The 22,484-nt window shown below is 33.1% G+C and overlaps 1 protein-coding gene and 6 non-coding genes across 8 annotated transcripts in view; 2 read left to right on the plus strand and 5 right to left on the minus strand.

The window, feature by feature from the left end:
* LOC106619754 (enolase-phosphatase E1) overlaps positions 1-22,484 on the plus strand; it is a 46,839-nt gene that overhangs the window by 10,015 nt on the left and 14,340 nt on the right. The window contains exons 1-2 of one of the 2 annotated variants that reach the window (XM_036378083.2): positions 1,716-2,633; positions 22,416-22,476. In XM_036378083.2, the coding sequence (XP_036233976.2) occupies positions 2,578-2,633; positions 22,416-22,476 (117 nt within the window). In that variant the 5' untranslated portion in view covers positions 1,716-2,577. Of the gene's footprint in view, positions 1-1,715; positions 2,634-22,415; positions 22,477-22,484 lie in introns of those variants that run through there. The other variant, XM_036378082.2, reaches the window with a different exon arrangement.
* Positions 6,304-6,375, minus strand: TRNAP-UGG (transfer RNA proline (anticodon UGG)). Its single transcript has one exon. It is a non-coding gene; the product is annotated as a tRNA-Pro (tRNA).
* Positions 10,488-10,559, minus strand: TRNAP-UGG (transfer RNA proline (anticodon UGG)). Its single transcript has one exon. It is a non-coding gene; the product is annotated as a tRNA-Pro (tRNA).
* On the plus strand, positions 12,027-12,099 carry TRNAA-AGC (transfer RNA alanine (anticodon AGC)). The gene has a single exon. It is a non-coding gene; the product is annotated as a tRNA-Ala (tRNA).
* Positions 12,848-12,920, minus strand: TRNAA-AGC (transfer RNA alanine (anticodon AGC)). The gene has a single exon. It is a non-coding gene; the product is annotated as a tRNA-Ala (tRNA).
* TRNAA-AGC (transfer RNA alanine (anticodon AGC)) lies at positions 17,144-17,216 on the minus strand. The gene has a single exon. It is a non-coding gene; the product is annotated as a tRNA-Ala (tRNA).
* TRNAA-AGC (transfer RNA alanine (anticodon AGC)) lies at positions 18,083-18,155 on the minus strand. Its single transcript has one exon. It is a non-coding gene; the product is annotated as a tRNA-Ala (tRNA).

The raw sequence follows: 22,484 nt of genomic DNA on the forward strand, positions 1-22,484 counted from the left end.
GCAGATAACATAATGACAAATCCTTATCTTTATACTTCTTGAAAGCCATATCTCTAAAACACAGTCCTTAAAATTTTTTTTCTTTAGCTTAAGCTTTTTTTCATCTTGCTAACATCAAACTACTTTCTACAAGGCTTGCTCTCTTATACACTAAAAGAGATACTGATATATAGTTTCTATATCTTAAGAGTTCGTCATTTTTATACACATTTTTACAAATACAAATAGTTTTCGCAAATATAGAGGCCATAATTATATAGAGTCTCCTTAAATAGTATGCTCATTACAACAAGTTGAAAAGAACAAAATGAGCCAAAATGGCCTCTTAATTTGAAATAATCGAAAAACATGCAAATCATCAAAGCTTTAAATTTATTTCTATCTTGAATAAAATTCGAAACTTGAGACGATCTTTGTGTAGTAAGAAGGTAGTGAGAAGGACTCCTACCTACTTAGCTTTTACGAAAAACAACAAATGAAATTTAATTAAAATAAAGGGAAAATGTACCACTTTCACAAAATAGTAATAATAATTAAATAAAAATTAAGAGGATGCCCTATTTTATTGCTTCATCAAAAAAACGCTGTTTAAATACTTAAGAAGTTCCTATCTGCAGGTTTAGCCGTTGATTGCTGTTGTAAAACTTTTGTAAAAACTATATCAAATATTAGTAATGTACATTACACCTTCTAATATGGCAATCCAGTTACTATGCCAATTCGCAGTAATATTCTATAGCATACAGTAAAATTGAAATGTCAAAACAAAAAAAAAATATAAGTAATTTGAATTTTACTATCATTTACGAATTTATGCCACACAAGAACGAAAGATTGCGAATTTTTAATCTGCGTGTCCGCTTCTCCACAATATTCAACTCCAACTGAAACGAAATTTGCTTCGCGACAATTTCCTTCGGTAGAATTCGTCAATTGCAGTGCTCAAGGACATGCGCAGTAAATCATTTCCAACAACTTTCATTCATAACGTTTTTGGCGCGTTCTATAACTTTGCGACTTTTGCACGTTGCGCTCTTCTAGGGTTAGGGCTTCGGCTCTCTCGAAACGTGTTTAGCACGTGCTGTTGCCGCACAATTCGATTACAATAACAAAGTTACACTTGCTTTAGGTTTTAATTGGATCAACACCACGTGATACTGATGCTGGCGCGATTTTTCACCCAAAAATATCGCCCTGCTATCTAAACACTCTGCATACTCACGGGGGAAGAATATTGCGCTCAGCATTGTTTTACTTTTGCCCCAACCACTGTTGCTTTGCGTTGAGTTGTTGTTGCTGTGAGTTTATAGCTATATTGTTTTTTTTTTTGTTGTTATGCTTGGTTATTTTGTTTTGATTTTTGCATTTATTTATTCAGTTTTGGATTTCGTTTTTCGCATGAGAATCGTTTTTCGGAGGGTTGTTCGTAAGTTCCCCGTATTAAACTTATATATTTTGATTTTTGTTGCTCTGTTTATCTTTTTGTTGTTTCATACTATTGTATTTTAACGGTGTACCCCTATGTCTATGCCACGAACTACTTACGTACAATACATTTGTAGCTTTGTTTGTGCGTACATTGTGCTGCTCCTGCTGGTGCTTCTGCCGCAGTTCGTAAGTGGCTGTGTCCTCATGCCCACAAATCCAGCTGCCAGTCAGTCAGTGTTGTCTGCTGGTTTTTCGTGGGTCCGTCCAATGTGTGGCATTCGTTGAATTGGCATTTCATCGCACGACAGCTCCCAAATCGGTCGTTATTAACACCGTCCGTTTCGTTGCTGTGTGAACGCGTGTCGCATGCGGTTCGCGGATACTTGCACAACCTCCGAGTAGGCACGATAGTATTTAATTTTTTCTCCCCAACGGCCTAAAGCATGACTGGTGTCATTTGCTCTGCTGGCCAGCAGTTGGGCTGCTTACGCCGTCAACAACATCAACCTTATCACCGTATGTGTCCGTTTCCGGGTTTGATATCAACGCGACGCAACAAATTCGCACGCACCGCTTCTTCCACACCTATTACGTTGAGGTTGATGTGTATTTTGCCCATCTGTGCTGCGAAACGTGAACTGGTTAATGGATATTTAAGTGGGTGTTAATTTTTTGCGATATGTGCTATGCGTGGTGTATTTTTATTTGGCCGTTTTGTTGCCGGAAGTTAATGTGAGTCATAAATAATTAAGTGTTTTTCGTGTAGTGGCCTTGTTCGTGGTGTATAAAATTTATGACTGATTGTGTTTTTGTTTTTCCTGATATCCTTATATCGTGTGTGTAAGACTATCTATCTTTGATCTCAACTGTGATGAGTTTTTGAGTTTAATAAAATGCAATTTAATTGCAACTAATTGGCATAAATGACTGATTTTTCAAATTGAAGACTGTAATTTACAAAATTAAAAAACGGAAACAGAAGAAGAAGCAACTTAGTTGCGATTGTGTTACATTTTCGGAGAATATCTGCGCAAAAATAAATAAAAATACGAAATAAAATCAAAAAACAAAAAATCTGGTATTGTATAGAAAACGTTAACGAACTAACAAAAAACAAACTAATTACGGTGAACATATATAAAAAAGTTCATGTGTGAGCGAAAGTTATACGACTTCAATGCAGAAAGACTTTATAAAAACGAAAGGTGAGATTTATAATATAATAATAAGTATAAAATTTGTAGAGCGGTAAATTTTGTACAAAACTATGAGCTTTCCGATTTATAATAATGTAATTGTATTAATAATAATTTTTTATCATTGAGTAATAAAATTAAATGAAAAAATAAACAATTTTGCCTTAAGATAATCAAACTTCAGTCGTTAATGTTTTTTAAAGGGTTAGGTTTACAACAAAATTGTTAAGATACCGTTTTGTAGAGCATTCAATTTCCTATAAAACCTATTAAACGAAATTTTTTAAGCAGTTGGAACAAGATTTGAATTTTTCTATCTGGTAATAGGAAAAAAATAAAAAAACTTTATAGGAGAACCTTTCCGTTACAATTAAGAAATCATACTTAAAGAGCTTTTCTTAGAGGTGTCTAAGAATATTCCTTTTTTTCACCACTCTAATGCTCGTGCGTTTTTTCGTCAAAATTTGTCCAATTTATCAAAGAAAAACATTTACAGTAGTATTATTTAAAGTGTTGGCCATCTGAAGCATTAACAGTTTCTTTCTGGCAATTTGGGGATTTCACCCCAAAAGAGCTAAGCCGGCTTGATGGCCAAGAATGAATCGAGCCAATTTTTAATACCCTGTTCGGATATGAATGGTATTTTAGTGAGGCCCTTCTGAATCGACTGGAACAAATGGTAGTCAAATTATTATCTCTTGTCTTGTCGCGAATTCGGACGTTTTTCGGCAATCCGTAGCTTCAATTTGATAAGTTGTTATCTCTAGCGTTTCCCATTAATGTTTTACCCGGTTTTAAAAGCACTTAATACAGCACAACCTTCTGATCCCACGAAACCTACAAAGACCTTAGATCCAGTTTTCCTCACCAGAGATAATGCGTTGCAAAAACGACTTTTTTTGTAGCATTCAAAAAACATTTTTTACATGCCAAATCATTTTACAGCGGCTCTTGGCTTCAATCCATATGGCACCCAATTTTTCGAATAGTCAAACAAGAAGTTAGGTGTAGACAGAGACGTGAAAAAGTGACAATAATTTTTTTTTTTTTTTGCCAGTAACTTAACTTATTTTATAAAAGTAAATGCATTGCATTATTAAAGAAGGTGTCGATTTATCTTACCAGAAATTAAAAAAAATTAATAATTTTTAAAGTAAGTTAATTGTCTAAAAAAAATCCTTTTATCAGGCACTAGTTTTCAAAAAGCTGTATAAATTTCATTGAAATCTACCGATCGGCTTTCGAGCTACAGCGGTTACTAGTTCAAAACACATAGTTCTGAGAAAAACGCATTTGAAATTTTACACAAAATTGTCAAAGAATATTTCTAAGATATTTTACTTAAAAAGTGCATAATTCGATTTTTCGAAAATTCTGACTACCTCCAACCCCATAAAAGGAATTTTCGATACTTGGCTCTTATCTTAATAACTCTGGAAAAATACCTTTAAAATCATTCAGTTTTTCTGGAACATTTGTTTATGCGGTAGGCGTTTAAGCTAGCCACAAAATTTCATTAAAATTGGAGTTTTTTAAAGTTTACTGACCGTTATGGTAGTGGCGGTAGAAGTGGTTCAAATCTCTTCTTTTTAAATTTTTTTTTTTTGCTCAAGTTGGTCGTGAGAACACATGCAAATTAATTAAAATTAATTAATTCTTTGTTTACAAGCCGTTTGAAGTTGATGTGTCAGAATATTTTTTTAATATGGAAAAAATTTAATATCGCGCAGCACAATGGTTAGTAGTGTATAAGGAGTCCTCATCTTCAAAACGCACCGTTGAATTCTGGGCTCGTGAATTTACACGATCCACGCGAAGGACGACCAAAAATCGCAACCATACCAGAAATTATTGAGCAAGTTCATAATATTGTTAATGAAGATCCAAGTTTGGCGTGGGCGTGAAATTGCTAATGTCATAGGCATCTCAGACGAACGAGTACTTTATATTTTACATGGAGAATTACATGTGAAAAAGCTGTTTGGAATGTTAGTACCGCACACGTTAACAATTCAACAAAAACTGGATCGCAAACAAATTTCTCAGCATAATTTTGAGCGTTTTTAGTACAATAAAACTGTTTTCTTGCGTCGTTTTATAACTATGGATGAGATTTGGATCTAGCTCAAAGAAGATTATGGCATCCGTTTTTTGGAATGCAAAAAGAATTTTGATGATTTATTATTTGCAGAAAAGTAAAACAATCAACTCTACTACTATTGGAGCCTTCAAGATCATCTGGAATTCGTGAGAAAGGACCTGGTTTGCAGCACAAATAAAAAAACTTTCATCAAGACAATGCACCTACTCACAAAGGTGTTTTAACAATGACAAAATTCATCGAATTAAAGTACGAATTGCTTGAGCATCCACCGTATTCACCAGATTTGGCTCCCAAACACTACTACTTCTTAAGCCAGAAACATTTCCTTTGTGGAAATCGTTTTTTGTCGAATGAAGAAGCTAAAAGTATTACAGCCGTAGACGGGTATTGTGCAGCGCTTCCGGAAAGTCATTATAGGGATGGCATGAAATTATTTGGAGAAGTATTAAAGTTTAGAGAGATTATATTTAATAAAAATATATATTTCGTACCAAAAATATTTTCATTTCGAGCGCCGAAACTTTTAAACAAACCTGTATATGAATATACTATGAAATCAATGCTCGCTAACAATTTTTAGTGCGGCTGCATCGGCGTCGCTAAGCGTTGCTCTGGTAGGTTATCCTAACGGTATAGTTTTCGTGTTAACAACACCTTTTTATTATGTGTGATTCAAGTAAAGTTTGCTTTCATTTTATATTTCAAAAAAATGTGTTAAAAATAAGACAGAAATTACGATCGTTATGTCCTACCAATTTTGTAATATAGTCGATTTAAAAAAGAAACTGATCACCAATTTTTCCAAATCTATTAGTATTATAGCATTTCTTTTACTAGTTAAAAGGTTGAGGTTTCTAAAATAACATTTAGACAATTTAGGTTTCAAAATTAACAATATAGATGTACATATGAAGAAAGATTTATAAACTTTTCTTGGAAAATTAACTAAAATAATTTATTATTATTAGGAGGATTTTCTTACAACCGATTTTTTCTACGAATCGATTGATCCAGTAAAAAAGTTTCAATGCAATGTTTAAAAGTACCTCTATATACCTCTATATATTTTTTTAACCACAAATCAAATTGCCTAATATTCTTTGCTAAGACATTTTTGTGGCATCATTAAACATATTTTACCAATTTAATATCAACCTTTCAAGAAAACAGGTACCAAATTTAGATATTATTAAATTAATTGGTTTCGTCAGCCTAATCAATATGATACATAAGTATGAGTTTCTATAACACTATATCTACCTCGATTAGTTTTGAGTGTTACAAACAATTGTTTGGTAATCAGAATAATTAAAATTATTATAATATGTGGAACATCTTTCATTCTGCATTTAAATTTTATCTGGCAGGGAAAAAATCTACGGGGCGGTAAAATTCATCCGACTAAAATTTTACTGTTTTATTTTTTAGTGGTGTTCCGTATGTGCATACGTATGTCTAAATTAATACTGTAGTATATCTCTTGACTATTTCTAAGTTAACTTCGTTGAATGATAGATTGCTGATCGGTTCCAACCAAATCAGTTTTGTCCAAATTTTACCATTAAAAAAGTTTTTGGGCTCAACCGGGATTTGAACCCGGGACCTCTCGCACCCAAAGCGAGAATCATACCCCTAGACCATTGAGCCGCTTATCGAGTAAATTTGTAAATTATATAAAGTTTTATTAACAAACAATGTGTGGTACTATCTCTTAGCTGAAGTGTTTAAACTAACTTTTCAAATTGTTGTTTTTGAGGTGCTTTAGCTGTTTAAATTATAACAACAAAATGTTTATGTTAATTATCTTACTTTTGGCCACATTTCTTAAAATAACCACATAAAATACGACTGAGGAGCTTACTTAATTAACTCAATAACGAAAGTAGTTGTAAATATTTATGCTTTAACAGTGCTCTTACTTTTCTTAATAAAATTAAAAACTGACTTAATCATGAGCAGGCGTCAAAGCACACGCCAAATCCTCTTATTTGTTCATAAGCATCTGGCAATTGAAAGTTCCATTTTTAATTAAATTTGAAACACTTGCATAAACTTTTATTATTGTCTATTGCGGCGGTTAGCTGCGAGCGACACCATCAATAGCAACATAAGCAATATATAGTACATACAGTGGCGTTCAACATAAAAGCAGTAAGTCTGTGATAAAAACGACATTTGATTTATTTCTAAGAAAACTTAATATTCTGTAATTACAAATCCAAACCCACACATGCAGATAATAAAATCCGCATAATCCTGAACCCTATTTCAATGATCCTCAAATAATTTTATGCCATCCCTATAATGACTTTCCGGAAGCTCTGCAAAATACCCGTCTACGGCTGTAATAGCTTCTTCATTCGACAAAAAACGATTTCCACAAAGGAAATGTTTATGGCTTAAGAAGTAGTAGTGTCTGGGAGCCAAATCTGGTGAATACGGTGGATGCTCAAGCAATTCGTACTTTAATTCGATGAATTTTGTCATTGTCACTTTTGTGAGCTAGTGCATTGTCTTGATGGAAAATGATTTTTTTGTGTTGCAAACCAGGTCTTTTCTCACGAATTTTTCATCCAGCTAATTCAAAAGACTGCAATAGTATTCAGAGTTGATTGTTTTACTTTTCTGCAAATAATGAATCAATAAAATTCTTTTACATCCCAAAGAACTGATGCCTTGACTTTCTTTGCTGATCGTTGTGACTTCACCTGCTTTGAAGCTGAACAACCAGCTTCAGTCCACTATAAACGCTCTTATTTAAATTTAGGATCGTGAAGTTAGATCCACATCCTATCCATGGTTATAAAACGAGGCAAGAAATCGGTTTTATTTTGCTTAAAACGCTCCAAATATACAGAGATATTTGTTTACAATCCCGTTTTTTTGAATTGTTACTGTGTGCGTCACTAACATTCCAAACAGCTTTTTCACATGTAATTCTCCATGTAAAATATAAAGTACTTGTTCGTCTGAGATGCCTATGACATTAGCAATTCACGCTTAGTCAAACTTGGAACTTTACTAATAATATTACGAACTTTTTTGTGTGGTTGCGGTTTTTGGTGGTCTTTCGCGTGGATCGTCTTCAAGCCTAGTAAAACCACGTTTAAATTTACCAGCCCGAAATTCAACGATGCGTTTTGAAGGTGAGGACTGCTTATACATTTCTAACACTTGTGCATAAATTTTCTTTGCTCTTAAACCTTTCAAAACAAATAATCTAATCACTGCGCGATATTAAATTTTTTCATATTAAAAAAGTACTCTGACACGTCAACTTCAAATAGCTTGTAAACAAAGGATTAATTGACAGAATGACTTGTAACTTTGGATGTGTTCTCAAGACAGATATACCAACTTGAGTGAAAAAAATTTTTGGAGCTAGTAGTGCTATTTCTTGGTGAACACTACTCACTTTTCAACCAACCTGTACATACTTACTATCTACACCTGATTAAACCATCCAGTACGATTTTATCCTCATCACTTCCCAATATTTCGGTTCTTTTCCTAGGCGGAATTTAATGTGCTTTGCTCTCCGACATGTTTTTAGAAAATATGACTCTTCATTAACTTCTGACTTTAAAATTTAACTTAAGCAACCATGCAAAATAGCTTTCTAACCTTAATTGTATAATTGAAACATAATTGATGTCCTGTGAAGTTATAGTTTTTCCTTTCAAACAATTTTTCAAAAATTAATTCGCAATAAGTTTTCATAAAAACCTTTCACTTCCTATATGTGATTGCATATAAGAACTTGCTTTTGTATGACAACTGTATGCTATAGCAGTCAAATCTGAACAATTTCTGACTGCACCGCTGCTTAGAACAATAATCAATGCCAAATTTCGTGTAGATATCTCGTCAACTAAAAAAGTTTTCCATACAAGGACATGATTTTGATCGTTCAATTACTATGGCAGTTAGATGCTATAGTGGTCCGATATCGGCGATTCCAAGAAATAAGCAACTTCTTTGGGATAAAAGGCAGTAGCCGAAATTTCAGATCGATATTTCAAAAACTGAGGGACTAGTTTGTGTATATACAGACAGGCGGACGGACATGGCTAAATCGACTCAGCTCGTCATGCTGATCATTTATATACATATATAAACCATTTCCTGGTGTTATACCTTTTGGGTGTTCCAAACAGCGTGGACCTTCTTACTTTATTTACTTAAAATCATATAATGTTTTTAATTTTTAAAATACGGCGAAGAATTCTTATTTGAATTGGTTAATTTTTTGGTGATCTATGAGGATAGATTATTCCAACCTCCATGAAATAAGAATAACTTTAACGAACTATAACTATATAGCGCGGACTCATCGATTTTTATTTAAAGTTTTAACTTAATTTACGATATATTAAAACGCAAACCGACCAAAAATTCAAGTTCAGAGACAAAAAGCCAAAAACAATCTCAAAGTACAAATACCGCCGAAACTGGTAAGCCGAACCGACTATATTTATTAATGGTTTTACAACCGGTTCATATTTTTTACTATCCCTAAATTAAGTTCTCGAACTTTCATAGTTTGGCACTAAAGAGGCCCCAGTTTTTTTTTTTCACCACAACTGTTGCAAAATATTGTATATATGAGAGGGAGACAGCCGTCACAAATTTTTACCAGCATACAAATTATACTAGACAAATTCGATGAGTTCCGCAAACTTGCACTCACACACACCACAGCGAACACGCTTAAATAAGTATTTGTCAATTTATGATAAAATTTTCATTTTTCATTATTGAGCATTATGACAGCTTTGGTGGCGTACTGAGAGAGCGTGCTATAAATAAGTATTCCGTGCACACACTGCTTCGGAAGGAAATTGCTGTCCCACGAAGGTGACACTGCCAGGCAGCTATCGAGATATTGTTTGCCGATAAATGAGCAACAAATTATGTTGATTGAGCTCAATGCAAAGTAAATGCTGTGAATGGTACGGTGATGGTGTGATATCTTGCCACCTACCACTAGCAGTCTGCAAATGAAGAACTTAAACCCTCAGCCGAATTAATGATTGTTGAGTGGAAAAATCGTAAATTAAGACATGCCTAAATGCCAGCTCATATTTACAGATTACTTTTTTATTTATTTTTTATTCTTTTTTGAAAAAGAAAATGACAACTTCATCAAGTATTGAGAGCATAAAATACTTGGCCAGACAAATTTTTGGGCACCAAGGACGAACAATTACAATAATAACGCTCACCAGCCTCCAAATTCGCGCCCTGCAACTTACGATTATTTGGAGCGCAGGCAAGCAAAGCGGATTAATGCCCGGAAAAATGTGTATGAAAATTTCTTTGCATTATTTTAAAACTTTTTGCCCTCCCAACAACAACAAAAACAACCACGTTCGGTAGTGCAAAGTGGCAAGTAAGACAAGCTACAAACGCATGCAAGGAAGGTGGCCGCCACCTTAGTGTTGTAGTGTTTTTGTTTTCATTGCATGCATAAGGAAAAGGACTTAAAAGTAATTTTACGTCTGACTAAACATTAATGTGCCAATATTTTATTGTTTGTTTAAAAAACAAACGGCAAACAATGTGAAATCGGCAAATTGCGTACTCTGATTAGATGGTGGTAGCGACAGCAATGGCAACAGCAGCAACCATTGTGGCAGCATCAACGCATTCCGTTTGCCAAAATCAGTATATAAACTTTTTCAATGCGCTTTATATATTATATTACATATTTATTCTTGCTTATACACTCGCAACTTCACTTGTGAAAAAAATTGGTTGGGCTCAACCGGGATTTGAACCCGGGACCTCTCGCACCCAAAGCGAGAATCATACCCCTAGACCATTGAGCCGCTTATAGATATGCGTACAAAATTGTTAGCGGATTTTTTACAATTTATAATATTTGTTTTTGCTTTTTTTTATATTATATTCATTTCAAAACATGCTTAAAGCAAGATTTAACTTTTATGAATAGTTATCGCATTTGTTTGTGTGTGTGTATGATAACTAAAGGTGATAAAAATAAAAGAAACAGGCTTAATTGGTTAATTATTGAATACGCGGCCTTGTTGGCCTTTCACTTTCTGCTACTTTATTGTGCTTTGCTTTTTGTTATACCCAATGCATAAATACATAGCTATGTATGTGTTTCGTTTTTGGGCTTCATATTAAAATGATATAGAATTGAGCGTATTTTTTTACGAACTTTTAACATTTCTAATTCGGTACCATACTTATCATTAAAAGGAGACATAATAGTATAAAATGCAGTATGTTTGACACAAAGTTTAAATTCATATACAATTTATTATAAATAAGGCTAATTCGTGCAAAAACTCCCATTTTTTTGTTAATTTTTTGGTACGACATGGTTAAAATCACTTTATTAAAACCAATCGTAGATTAAAGTATGATATTTGAAGAATGTTGTATGCTATTTTCACTAAGAAATATTTAACAAAAAAAAAAAACGTTAACTTCGGAAACAATAATGCCCTTCGCGAATACAAAATATTTTTTACACGAACTTGTTTGCAAACGTTTAGTTTGTATGACAGCTGTATTCGATATAAACAATTTCTTCGTAGATTGTCTTATTGCCTGAGATAATAATCCATGACAAATATCTTCAAAATATCACGTTTTATGAAAAAGCTTTCCCTGCAAGTACTTGATTCCGATCGCTCAATTTGTATGGCTATATTCTATGGTGGTCCGATATCGAGGAGAAAAGAACGTGTGCGAAATTTCAGATCGATATCTCAAAAATTGAAGGACTAGTTTACGTATATACAGACGGGAAAACTAAATAAAAAAATTTCGAAATCTTAACCTTAGTTGAACAATATTTCGTTTCTACTTTGTGACCATAATTTAACTTTAATGCCATTAGAAAACAGCTATAAAATGAATATGCAAATAAAGAACTTTTTGTAGATTTCTAACCAGTTAAAATATTAGGACATGCTACGTTATAGTATTTTGTTTGGACTCACTTCTACACATAAACTTTTCCAATATTTTTGGCCTTTTGACGCTCCTTTATAAAGCAGTGGTAACTAGGTAATGTTAATACACAATTTCTGTATTGAAATTTTGAAACATATCATATGTATTAGCTCAAAAATATGCGCTAGGTATAAAAATGTAGCTCAATTTAAATATAAACTATTTCATTGTCTATTTCGTTATTTTATATTAATTATATCCCCAAGATACAATGGCTATTTTTTCTTACCATGGCTGCGATAGCTGACGACAACAAATGTCATATATTTCCAAATAAATACCGTTACGGCTAGTTTAAATGCAACAATGGGGATGTAGCTCAGATGGTAGAGCGCTCGCTTAGCATGTGAGAGGTACGGGGATCGATGCCCCGCATCTCCAGAATTGTGTTATTATTTTAACGCAATACTTATTTTGAACTAAAATAGAATGATTACTCGCATTTACTATCTCTTATTTTTATATACATATATTTACAGTTAATATTTTATATGTAAATTCTTATGTAATTACGTATGAAATACTGTAAATTACCTTCAGTCCTTTTGCCACATATGAGAAATTCCGCAGACGACAGCAACTTTTACCACTCCTTGCACTTGCCGATAAGCTTTCTCCTTCGTTGAAGTTTATCCGTTAAAAGTAATGAATATTCAAACAACGGCAAATGTCTTGAAAATAGCTGACTTGTAGAAAAGTAAAGAAGCAATTTTATGTAGATAGGGTTGCCATTTTACATTGTGGTAATAAAAATGCTTTCATTTTAAATATATATAATAATAAAATTGGTTAAATCGTTTTAATTTTTTTACTGAAAAGTAAACCTTTGGATGTTTTTACATGTAAAATTTTATTCAAGATATTTAGCATTTATTTATAGACACTACTCGATTAGAAATTACTTACTTACTTCGACTAACTATATACATATGTAAAAGTATGTTCGTATATAAAATATTTATTTTATCATTTCTTTGTCAAATTTGTACATACATAATTCATAAAAGTATTATCAAACACAGTAATAAATATTTTTAATACCTTTTATATGTAATTTGTTTTTACCATGATGTATTCAAATACATTTATAAAAATCGGTGCTCAGGAATGCCAAAAAATAACCGAATCCTGGAGATGCGGGGCATCGATCCCCGTACCTCTCACATGCTAAGCGAGCGCTCTACCATCTGAGCTACATCCCCATTATAATTCCGAAAATATATTTTTAAAACCAAAATACCGCTATTCAAATATATACAACGAAATGTATTTTTAAATATAAAATATCGCTGCTCATGCGCACATTGTTTCGTACCATATAATTAAAATTCAAGTCACATCTATGATGTGCAGACATTCAGGTTTTACAATATGGTATGTACATACATATGATCAATACCCAAGCCCAAATGAACGGCTAATTCACAATTTATGCACCCAACACGTTTAAAGTACAGTTATTTAACCACCATCGCAAGTTCTGTTATTGAGGTAAACATATATGAATTAATTTTGTTTCTTTTCAAAGCATGTAATTCTGACTTGTTTCTGGAGTGTCTCTTAAGGGACCGTCATAGATTTGTATGCATACATCGGAAAAGTTTATACCTTCTGGCCGATATTGATCAACCAAATCGGAAGAGACACATCTTGGAAAATTCTTACTTATCTACTGTCAAATTTGTTAACATTGACCTCAAATTTACTTCGCTTCAATACCAAACTACAACAAAGTGGATTTTAAAAGTTTAATAAGTCTGCGGTGGATAAATAAGTTTTAGTTTGACTAAATAGATCACTTGGTTGAATTTGGTTTATCTCGATTTCCGATAAAACTAACGAGTCCTACAGAAAAAAGACTTTTTTCAAATAACCTGAATATTTATGTGAAAATTCAAATAACCAATTTTTTGGATTTTTTATTTATACCTTATACACAATTTTTTGTTCTTTCGCCATATTTGGTGACCTACATATGTACCAAATACACTTTATTTTTTTAATTTAAAATATTAAAGAAGAAACCTTATTTTGACTTAAAATCGACAAAAAACCTTAATTTTTAATCAAAAAATCTCTCGTCAAACTTCGTTGGATTTATAGTTTTGGTGGAAATCAAGACAAACCGTTTTTAATTTAAAATTCAACCACGCTCCCCTTCCTTTTGTCGCTAAAATCGATGGGCTTCAACGGGGTATATTAAGTTTGTAATACCCAGAAAGAAACATCGTAGACCCTATAAATAATATATATAAATAATCAGCGAGATGAGCTGAGTTGATTTCGCCATATCCGTCTGTCTGTCCGTCTGTCTTCGATTGAAATTTTGAACCTGTCTTTTCTTCACTAAGAAGCTGTTCATTTGTCGGAACGGCCGATATCGGACTACTATAGCGTATAGCTGACATACAAACTGAACAATCGGAATCAAGTGCTTGTATGTAAAACTCTTTCATTTGATGAGGCATATTCAAGAAATTTGGCATGGATTATTGTCTAATAATGGATAATTGTCAATAATGCAATATCCGAAGAAAGTTTATAGATTGGATGCCTATAGCATATTGCTGCCATATTAACTGAACGATCGGAATAAAACGATTGCATGGAATACTGTGTTATTTGACGAGGTATCTTCACGAAATTAGATCGTAATCAAGTTCTTGTAAGGAACCTCTATATTTGTGAAGGGTATTAGAGCTTCGGTACAACCGAAATTAACGTTTATCCTTTTTTATCATTTTCATAGGCTTCTACACTAGTCTATAAGATGATGATCTATACGATTATTTGTTTATTTCTCTGAAAAACTTGTATGAAATCATTTGATTTTTTTTTTCAACTAATTGGCAACTCGGGCTCTGCACCTATGAACATACTCCAATATCTTATATGTTCACATCCTGTATCACTGTTTAGCTCATCCCAATGAACTTACCGCGCATAAATCCATTTACCTCACAACAACCCCTGCGATCGTTCATTCGCCCACTCAATTGCATTGTTGAAGTTATAAATCAGACAATATGCCAATGTTTGCTCACTTGCTTTTTCATTTTCATCTTGACTGTTAAGCAATTAAACAGCAAAAAATATCAATGTGCTAGATTCTGGATGGAGAGACATTGTTATATGCACATATTTACATAAATATATAAAAAACTTCATGTGTGTGTTCATATGTGGCTGGCGTCACACACTCAATTGCGGTGGTCGAGTGGAGGATATGCCAATGATACATGATGTGCTATTTATGACGACAGCTTTTGTTTTAATTTTTAAACGAAAACATTAGTGAGTCGTGGCGGCGCAAGGCATAGCGCACATAGAAGGCAAGCAAACTGGTAGACAGTATAGTTGTGGAATGAATTTTTCGCCCTAGCAGCGTTTATTTGTTGTTTACAAAAGCAACTTTTGAACTTCGTCCTCTACAGTGTTTTGACGACAATGACATGGAGTTACGCCTGGCCACCCAGCTGACTGATGGTAGAAGCAAATGCCTCAAGAAGCCAACACGGGTATACCGACCCGTGGAGTTGTTGCTAAGCTTACGATAACAGTTTGATAAGTCGTTAAAAATTTTAATAAAAGCAAACTGTATTGTATTAGAAAGCCAATGCTTTTTTAATTGTGCACTCTCTTAAGAGTGTCAAGTCGGTCCTCAAAATAATATTTACCGAAATTCATGGCAATTTTTTCAGTAGCGTTTCTTGTTCGATATGAGTTTAAATTTAACCCTTATGTTAGTAACCGGGTACTCCGAATGTGTGAATAGCTTAAAAAGAATTCAATATTTCATTTTAAGCTCTCAAATCGTCGTTTTTTAACTTAAAAAAAATCTATTTGTGAGTTCTTGTTATTTTTTTTTCTTTAAATTGTCACTGACTTAATATTTGAAGAAAAAAATTTTTCTAAAAAAGTTTTGTTTAATAAAATAAACAAAATAATAATAATACTCAGATCGTGGTACCCGCTTGCTAAAAGACCTCGGTAAAGTTGGTTACTAACATAAGGGTTAAAGAAGTAAGCATTACTACCTTTTCCTGTGTCTTCGCCATGGCACATCTTTTAGGTTTAGATTTTTCTTAAATGTATATGCTTTTGATACGTTGTTCGTTTAGCATCGGTATTTTACAGGACTTAGAGGTCTTTGGCAAAACTCTCAAACGACTGATAATTGATATATGGAGTTGTTGACCTCGACGGTGAGTCAATGTTTCATCTCTAAGTCACCGGCTTCCCTCTTCACAAAATCATTCTTGGCAAGAGTATAATTATTTTTGTTATCTTTACCAGCGAGAAAAAGCTGACACCCTTTTTACGGACTTATCAAACTAGCCTCGTACCACTGCATATATTCTTTAGCATCAGAAGATTTTAGTAATTGCAGTTTGGGTGTGTTCCTAACATTCGTGGTTGTTGTTGCTACTTTATTACCAAACAAACAAGGCCGTCACTCTTGTTGCTTGCGCCACAGCAGCAGCTATTTTGTAACATAACAAGTTACTTCAAACTCCGAACAAGTTACTTGCAACTCCCTTCGGAATCCTGGGTATACAAAAGTACGCATACTTATGTATATGCATACCTAAACATTTGTTTGCATACACATATTTACTAAATTACCATATATACATATGTATGTATATATACATATGTAGATCATTGTTGGCGCCTACCTTGCACGCGACGCTTTTGACGGCTGGTTCCCACATAAAATTTGTTTTCGGTTTGTTAAGAAAAACAACAAATGCTGCCACATTAGGCAGATACATTTCATTGTGGTTGAATGTACATATGCATATGGATCTTAACTAAGTTCACGCATAGGCTTTTTCATACCATGAACAGTGTATATTAATTTTGCCACGAAGTTAGTAACACCCAGAAGGAAACATCGGAGTCCCTATTAAGTATATACTATATAAATGATCAGCATGATGAGCCTAGTCGATTTAGCCATGTCCATCTGTCGCTCTGTAAATACGTAAGGAATAATAAAGGAAAGTTAACGTTTTTTGTTGTTTTATTAAAGCACAAAAAATTTATATTTATATAATAATTTAGAATATTTTTTAGTCTTAATGCACAAATAGAAATATATTAATTGAAAAGTGAATATTTAATTTGGTTTGCTAACAAATGTAAATACATTGTTTGTCGAATCTAAATGTTGTTCATCTTAATTCCACGGGCTCAGTATTATAAAATCTTTTATAAACTGAATACTGATGTTTTTATTCAGAGTGGATATAGTCAAATACCTTTGAAGGATGCTGCAAAAGCAAACTTGGAGCACTTGGATCAAAATGGCGCTGAGACCAAGTTCAGATGCAAATTTTAGCCTGAAAAACTCCCAGTTCGGGTCCAACACGATAAAACTTTGCTGTGCATAATGATAACCGTAATTGCAAAAAATATATGCTGGAGATGCGGGGCATCGATCCCCGTACCTCTCACATGCTAAGCGAGCGCTCTACCATCTGAGCTACATCCCCGTTGCAATTACCCAAATACTTTTTATCAAATTATTTAAAGAAACTGCATTAAATAAAATAGCCGCAAAATAGCAATAGCAAAATACACCAACGATCGGTTCGTTAAAAATGCAAACAACGTACGAGCTGTAAGTTACTTTTTGACAACAGACCTCGAAATAACGCAGCGGACAATAGCAATTAGTTGGTCAAAAAAAAAAACAAATTAATGCTAAATAATCAAGTAATTGGATAGCATTTACTAAAAACAATATTACATGAATGCCAAAGGCGTGAAATTCTCAGCTATCGAACCGGCTGTCAAAGTAAACACATTAGTTTGACATTTATTTGCAATATACCTTGATACATTAACTTGGAAAGATTTCGCCGAAAAAATTTTTAGCAATCGTAGAAATTATTCTTGATCATTTTAAGTAGGTTCATTTTTTGAACTGATGATGTGAATTGACTTCATTAAACAACTTTTTTTTGGAGATATGCTGAATATTTTTAATTTAACAACAAAAGCCAAAAATTCTAATTTATCAATGAAACTTGCACTGTAGAGGATGTATTAGTAACCTAAATATAAGCGATTTGATTAATTTATCAGTATTTTATTTGAAATAAAACTGTTATAATTCTAAAATAGCACTCTGGTCAAGTCAATTTCCAATTAGATTTCTCGACAACTTAAGTAAGGCTCACCGCACAATAATGTCCTGTAACAAAAAATCGTCCTTGTAATTCTGCTTTTAATTAAGTGTTTAAAGAATTTTTTGTGGATTTAACAAGGTCAAAATAGGGGGTCTTAATACGTGACTTTTCGATAAAAAAAACTTCGTTCCAAAATGTGATGTATAAAAGAATATAAAAGAAACTCCTGGAGATGCGGGGCATCGATCCCCGTACCTCTCACATGCTAAGCGAGCGCTCTACCATCTGAGCTACATCCCCGTTATAATTTCTCAAATATTTTTTTACCAAAATTTTTAAAGCAACTGCATTAAATAAAATAGCCGCAAATAACAAAAGCAAAATACGCGAATGCATAACTCGTTAAAAATGCAAGTAACGCACGAATTAGCGTTTGCGTTTTGTCAACAGTGCTCGATATAACACTGCAGACAACCGCACTAAATTGGATAAAAAAGTAGCACTTTAATAAGGCATGAGCAAGCAATTTAGTAGCACTTATCACAAGCTTTGTATACAATGTTTGTATAATAAATTTCGTTGGTTTTGTCGCTTTCACCATTTTTTCCGCGTCATATCAGTTTAAAAAGCAATTTTTGCGTAAAACAATTAAACGGTAATTTAAGTGTCTTAGCAAATGTTTAATTACTACGCTGCTTTAAGCTTGTACACTTGCAATACTACTGCCAATCTAAATTCAACCCACCTGTTCTTGTACTCCTTCGAACCAAAGCATCTTCACTCACCTAAAAACACAAAAGAAAGTTGCTGCGCTCATTAAAACCAACGAAATGAGAAAACACTTGTCTCACAAAGTTGAAAATTACCGCAAGCTGTTGCACTTCAACCCTTCCAAACTCCTATATGTTTTTGTTACTGTTGATATTACAACAATTATATTATTTTATCAAGGAAAACATTACTTTACGCACAAGCAACAATTAGTTTCTCACGACAAGCTAAATTCGTTGCAGCCACCCCCTCATTTGCTTACAATCTCAATATGAGTACATTTGTATGTATGTCACCCTTACCTTTACCTCTAGTTTGTACTTCGTAATCCAAGAAAGCAGCTATGTATGGTAAAAGAGTTGCGTGCTCGTCTCATATTTATGAGTCTCATAAAACTCAATGTTACACGCAAAATTAATGTCAACTGTGGCGTTTGTTGCACGCTCTTTACACACGCTTTGTGGCAAGTTAGCTGTTACAATTTTTTACGAAATCAGGCAGCTAAGCAAAATCATCCTCACTTTAAATACCTTAACGCTCTTGGCATGACTTAAGCTGTTTCTCGTTTTCACTTATACGATTTCAGTGTGATATGTCAATGGTTTCTACTGTATGACCATGAAAAATAGGCATGCTTGAAAACAGAGTATATTTTCTGCTTCCTTATCGTCGAAGAAAATTGGACCAAAGCCTCGACCATTTTCAGCACCGTCACTACATACGATCACAAATACAAATAAAATCGTTTAAATTATTATATTTTGCTCTTTATGTCTGCGAATAAGCTTTAATTTGGGATAAAATACAAAGTCACCTATAGCCAGTAAAAAACTGATGGATGCTAATTATATGTTCGAGGATTTTTCAATGAAATCACAAAAAATATTGTTTTGATTTGAATCTAAAGTGGTCTGCCAATAAAATTTGGAATGATACTCGTATATGACGATTGTGAACGACGTCAAACAAAACTTAATTGCATTGGAAATCGACAGACACGGAGTTTAAGGAATAACGGCTTATTTACATAAAACTTTCCTTGCGAAATAATTCCAAAAAACAAAAACGGGATGGTTGACACAGTTGTCCGACGGTAAGGCTTTGCCATTTACAATTTACAACTATCAAATTACCATTTATTTTATCTATTGTAACATTCCTCATATTCTGAAATTATCATTTTGTTGCAAGAAAAAAATCTTACAAGTAAAAAATTCACGGACTTATTAAGTTTCTCTCGTGCAATACAACTCAAGCAGTCAGTAATATTTTTACTTATCTTCGTTCATTGTTGCCAAAATATTTGTGAAACACTTCTTAATGTCTGCGAAGGGCACTTTTAATCCGAAATCAAGTGGTTGAGCGCCAATACTTAGTGTAAAGCACATCTTCGACACCCATACCAACTGTTTTACTTTTCTCGGTAATTTTCCGAAATAATTCATCTGTTTGTTGTATAAACACATTTCCCCCCTTGACAAATATTTTTAGTCACGTATTTGACAGAGACTTTTTAATTGACTTCGCTGTGTGACAGTATTTCCACGTCTAATCAGTTTTGTTATACTCGTTGCTTACTTTCAAATATTCTACAAATGAGAAGGAAACCTGCTCACGCACGCCTACAAGTTCATTAAACACTGTCCCTTTTGTTAGAGTTTTTTTATTTGAATGTTCAGTTGAAAAATTAAATTCTTTCTTGGATCGTTTCGACGGTGACTTTTTGCTGTTCACTTGACTGGCACACATTTCAAGTCATTATGTACTCATTGTAGTTTTCTAGTGAAAACGTAAAACTTCTTACCATAAATTCAGAAAAAATATGCGTGTGAATTAGGCGGCCAAAAGAATCCTTTTACAATCAGCACCAAATAAATTTTTTGAGTTTTGTTCACACGTTCCCTGCATATTAATTTTTGGTTGAGAAAAACGGAAAAACTTATAAATGTGCGAAAAATTTTGAAATTTACAGTGTTACATAAAAATACAAGCAGCACTTTACTTAAGTATTGCAAATAAAATTGGACTTAAAATTTTTCATAGCGGTTTTTGCAGAAATATTTTCATAATTTTATATATATAAATATGGTGTCAATGTAGAAATTTTTTATGTAACTGTCTTGGCGGAGTGTACTCATACTTTGTTATATAAATAAATTAAATCTTACATAAAACTCTCTCGCTCCTTGTTTGGCTATCACTTTATCAAAATTTAAAAATATAGGGTTCCAACTCATCAAATATCATCCCAGTGATGATTATCTTTCGAACCCATTTGTTTGTCTCTTAGTTTTAGCACCTTCAAATGACTTTTTCTAGTATGCTGTAATATCTACGAAGAGGTACGACAATGTAGCTCATTTCACTCTCGTTTAAAATTTTGATTTTTTGAATATCCCATGGTTCTTCGTACGGACCAACTCTATTCGATGAAGTCAATATAATTTTTTACTAATAACAAAACCAAAACAATTAGACTTTTTGAGATATTTCTTTTACCAAAATGTCCGAGATATTAGAAGTTGTTACAAAATAGTCAAAACGAAACTTTAAATTAGCTTATGATACCTAAAGCTATACTTAGCATGGCTCTATTACAAATGCTCGACTGAGAGTCAGAAAGCATTCATTCATATTTATCTGCATATATTAAAATATATTTTTGTTAACCTATTATGTATTCCACAACTCATGCACAAACCTATATTTATACGCATTTAACTAATCCTTTCCATGTTCCATAAGTCAAAGCCTTCTCGTAGTCAAATTATGTATTCACAGCAAAATTTTTAATTAGTTAAGAAAGGTGCAAATGAACGAGATTTGTGGTTGTGTACGTGAAAATCTTTGCTTTAGCGAAGGGACACTTCGTTTGCCTCTTCGAACTTTGGAATGTCAAACTTTTTTTGCTGGCATATTGCACAGACTTGTTGAGGTTATAAATTTTAAATCTACTAAGTTTATCGCTGTTTCTTCTATTTTTTTCTTATGACTTGCTTTGCATTGTGTTTCATGTTCATACCTATGTATGTATGTACTTGTATGCATATACCATTGTATAAGTAGGTGCTATCGAAGGAGCCTTCTTTGTTCACGTGCCACGAGCGGTAACGGTCGAAATTTGTAGAATTTGTGGCACATTGGAAAATTACATTAATTATTCCTTTGTTGTTTTCATACAAGATATCAGCGATGTGGTTTTATTAGAGAAAAAATTACTCAAACGAAATTTCATTTACCTAATTGTAAATTAACAGCTCGAGGTGATAAAATTAAAATCTTTAATGGATTAATTATCAAAAGAAAAACTTAAAGATGTATAAAGTAAGATGTCTACATAATTGGTATTAATGTGAAATAAAAAATGTTCAACAAAGTTGTTGTCTAATCATATCAAAAACTATTTTCTATATACATATGTAACTGAGTTATTAATATCACTCTGTTTTAACAGTGAAGACTTTTGTATTCTCAGTGATTTATCTTTACAAAATCATCGTAAAATGTGATTAGACCTTCGAATAGGAAAATATTAAAATTTTCGAGATTATGTATTAGATGTATGTATGCGACAATCCTTCCGAACTTCTCTTTTCTTAACAGAGTATTATGATTTTTGCTACACTTAGCACTCTATAATCAGACAAGTTTAAACCGGGAGGGAGCGTTCTTTTGATACACGGCTAAATAAAAATATAGCTAATATAGTTTTTAAGCATTTTATAACATTCAGCAGTAACTTTGTTGTTGCTTACGAACAACAAATTAAAGATTTATTTTTATTTACAGCCGAAGATACAACTATGGTGCACCTACGCGTAGGGATTTTGTAGCGGGACCACGAAACAAGGTAAGGAT

Source organism: Bactrocera oleae, chromosome 2, assembly GCF_042242935.1.
Source record: "Bactrocera oleae isolate idBacOlea1 chromosome 2, idBacOlea1, whole genome shotgun sequence".
Lineage (NCBI taxonomy): Eukaryota > Metazoa > Arthropoda > Insecta > Diptera > Tephritidae > Bactrocera > Bactrocera oleae.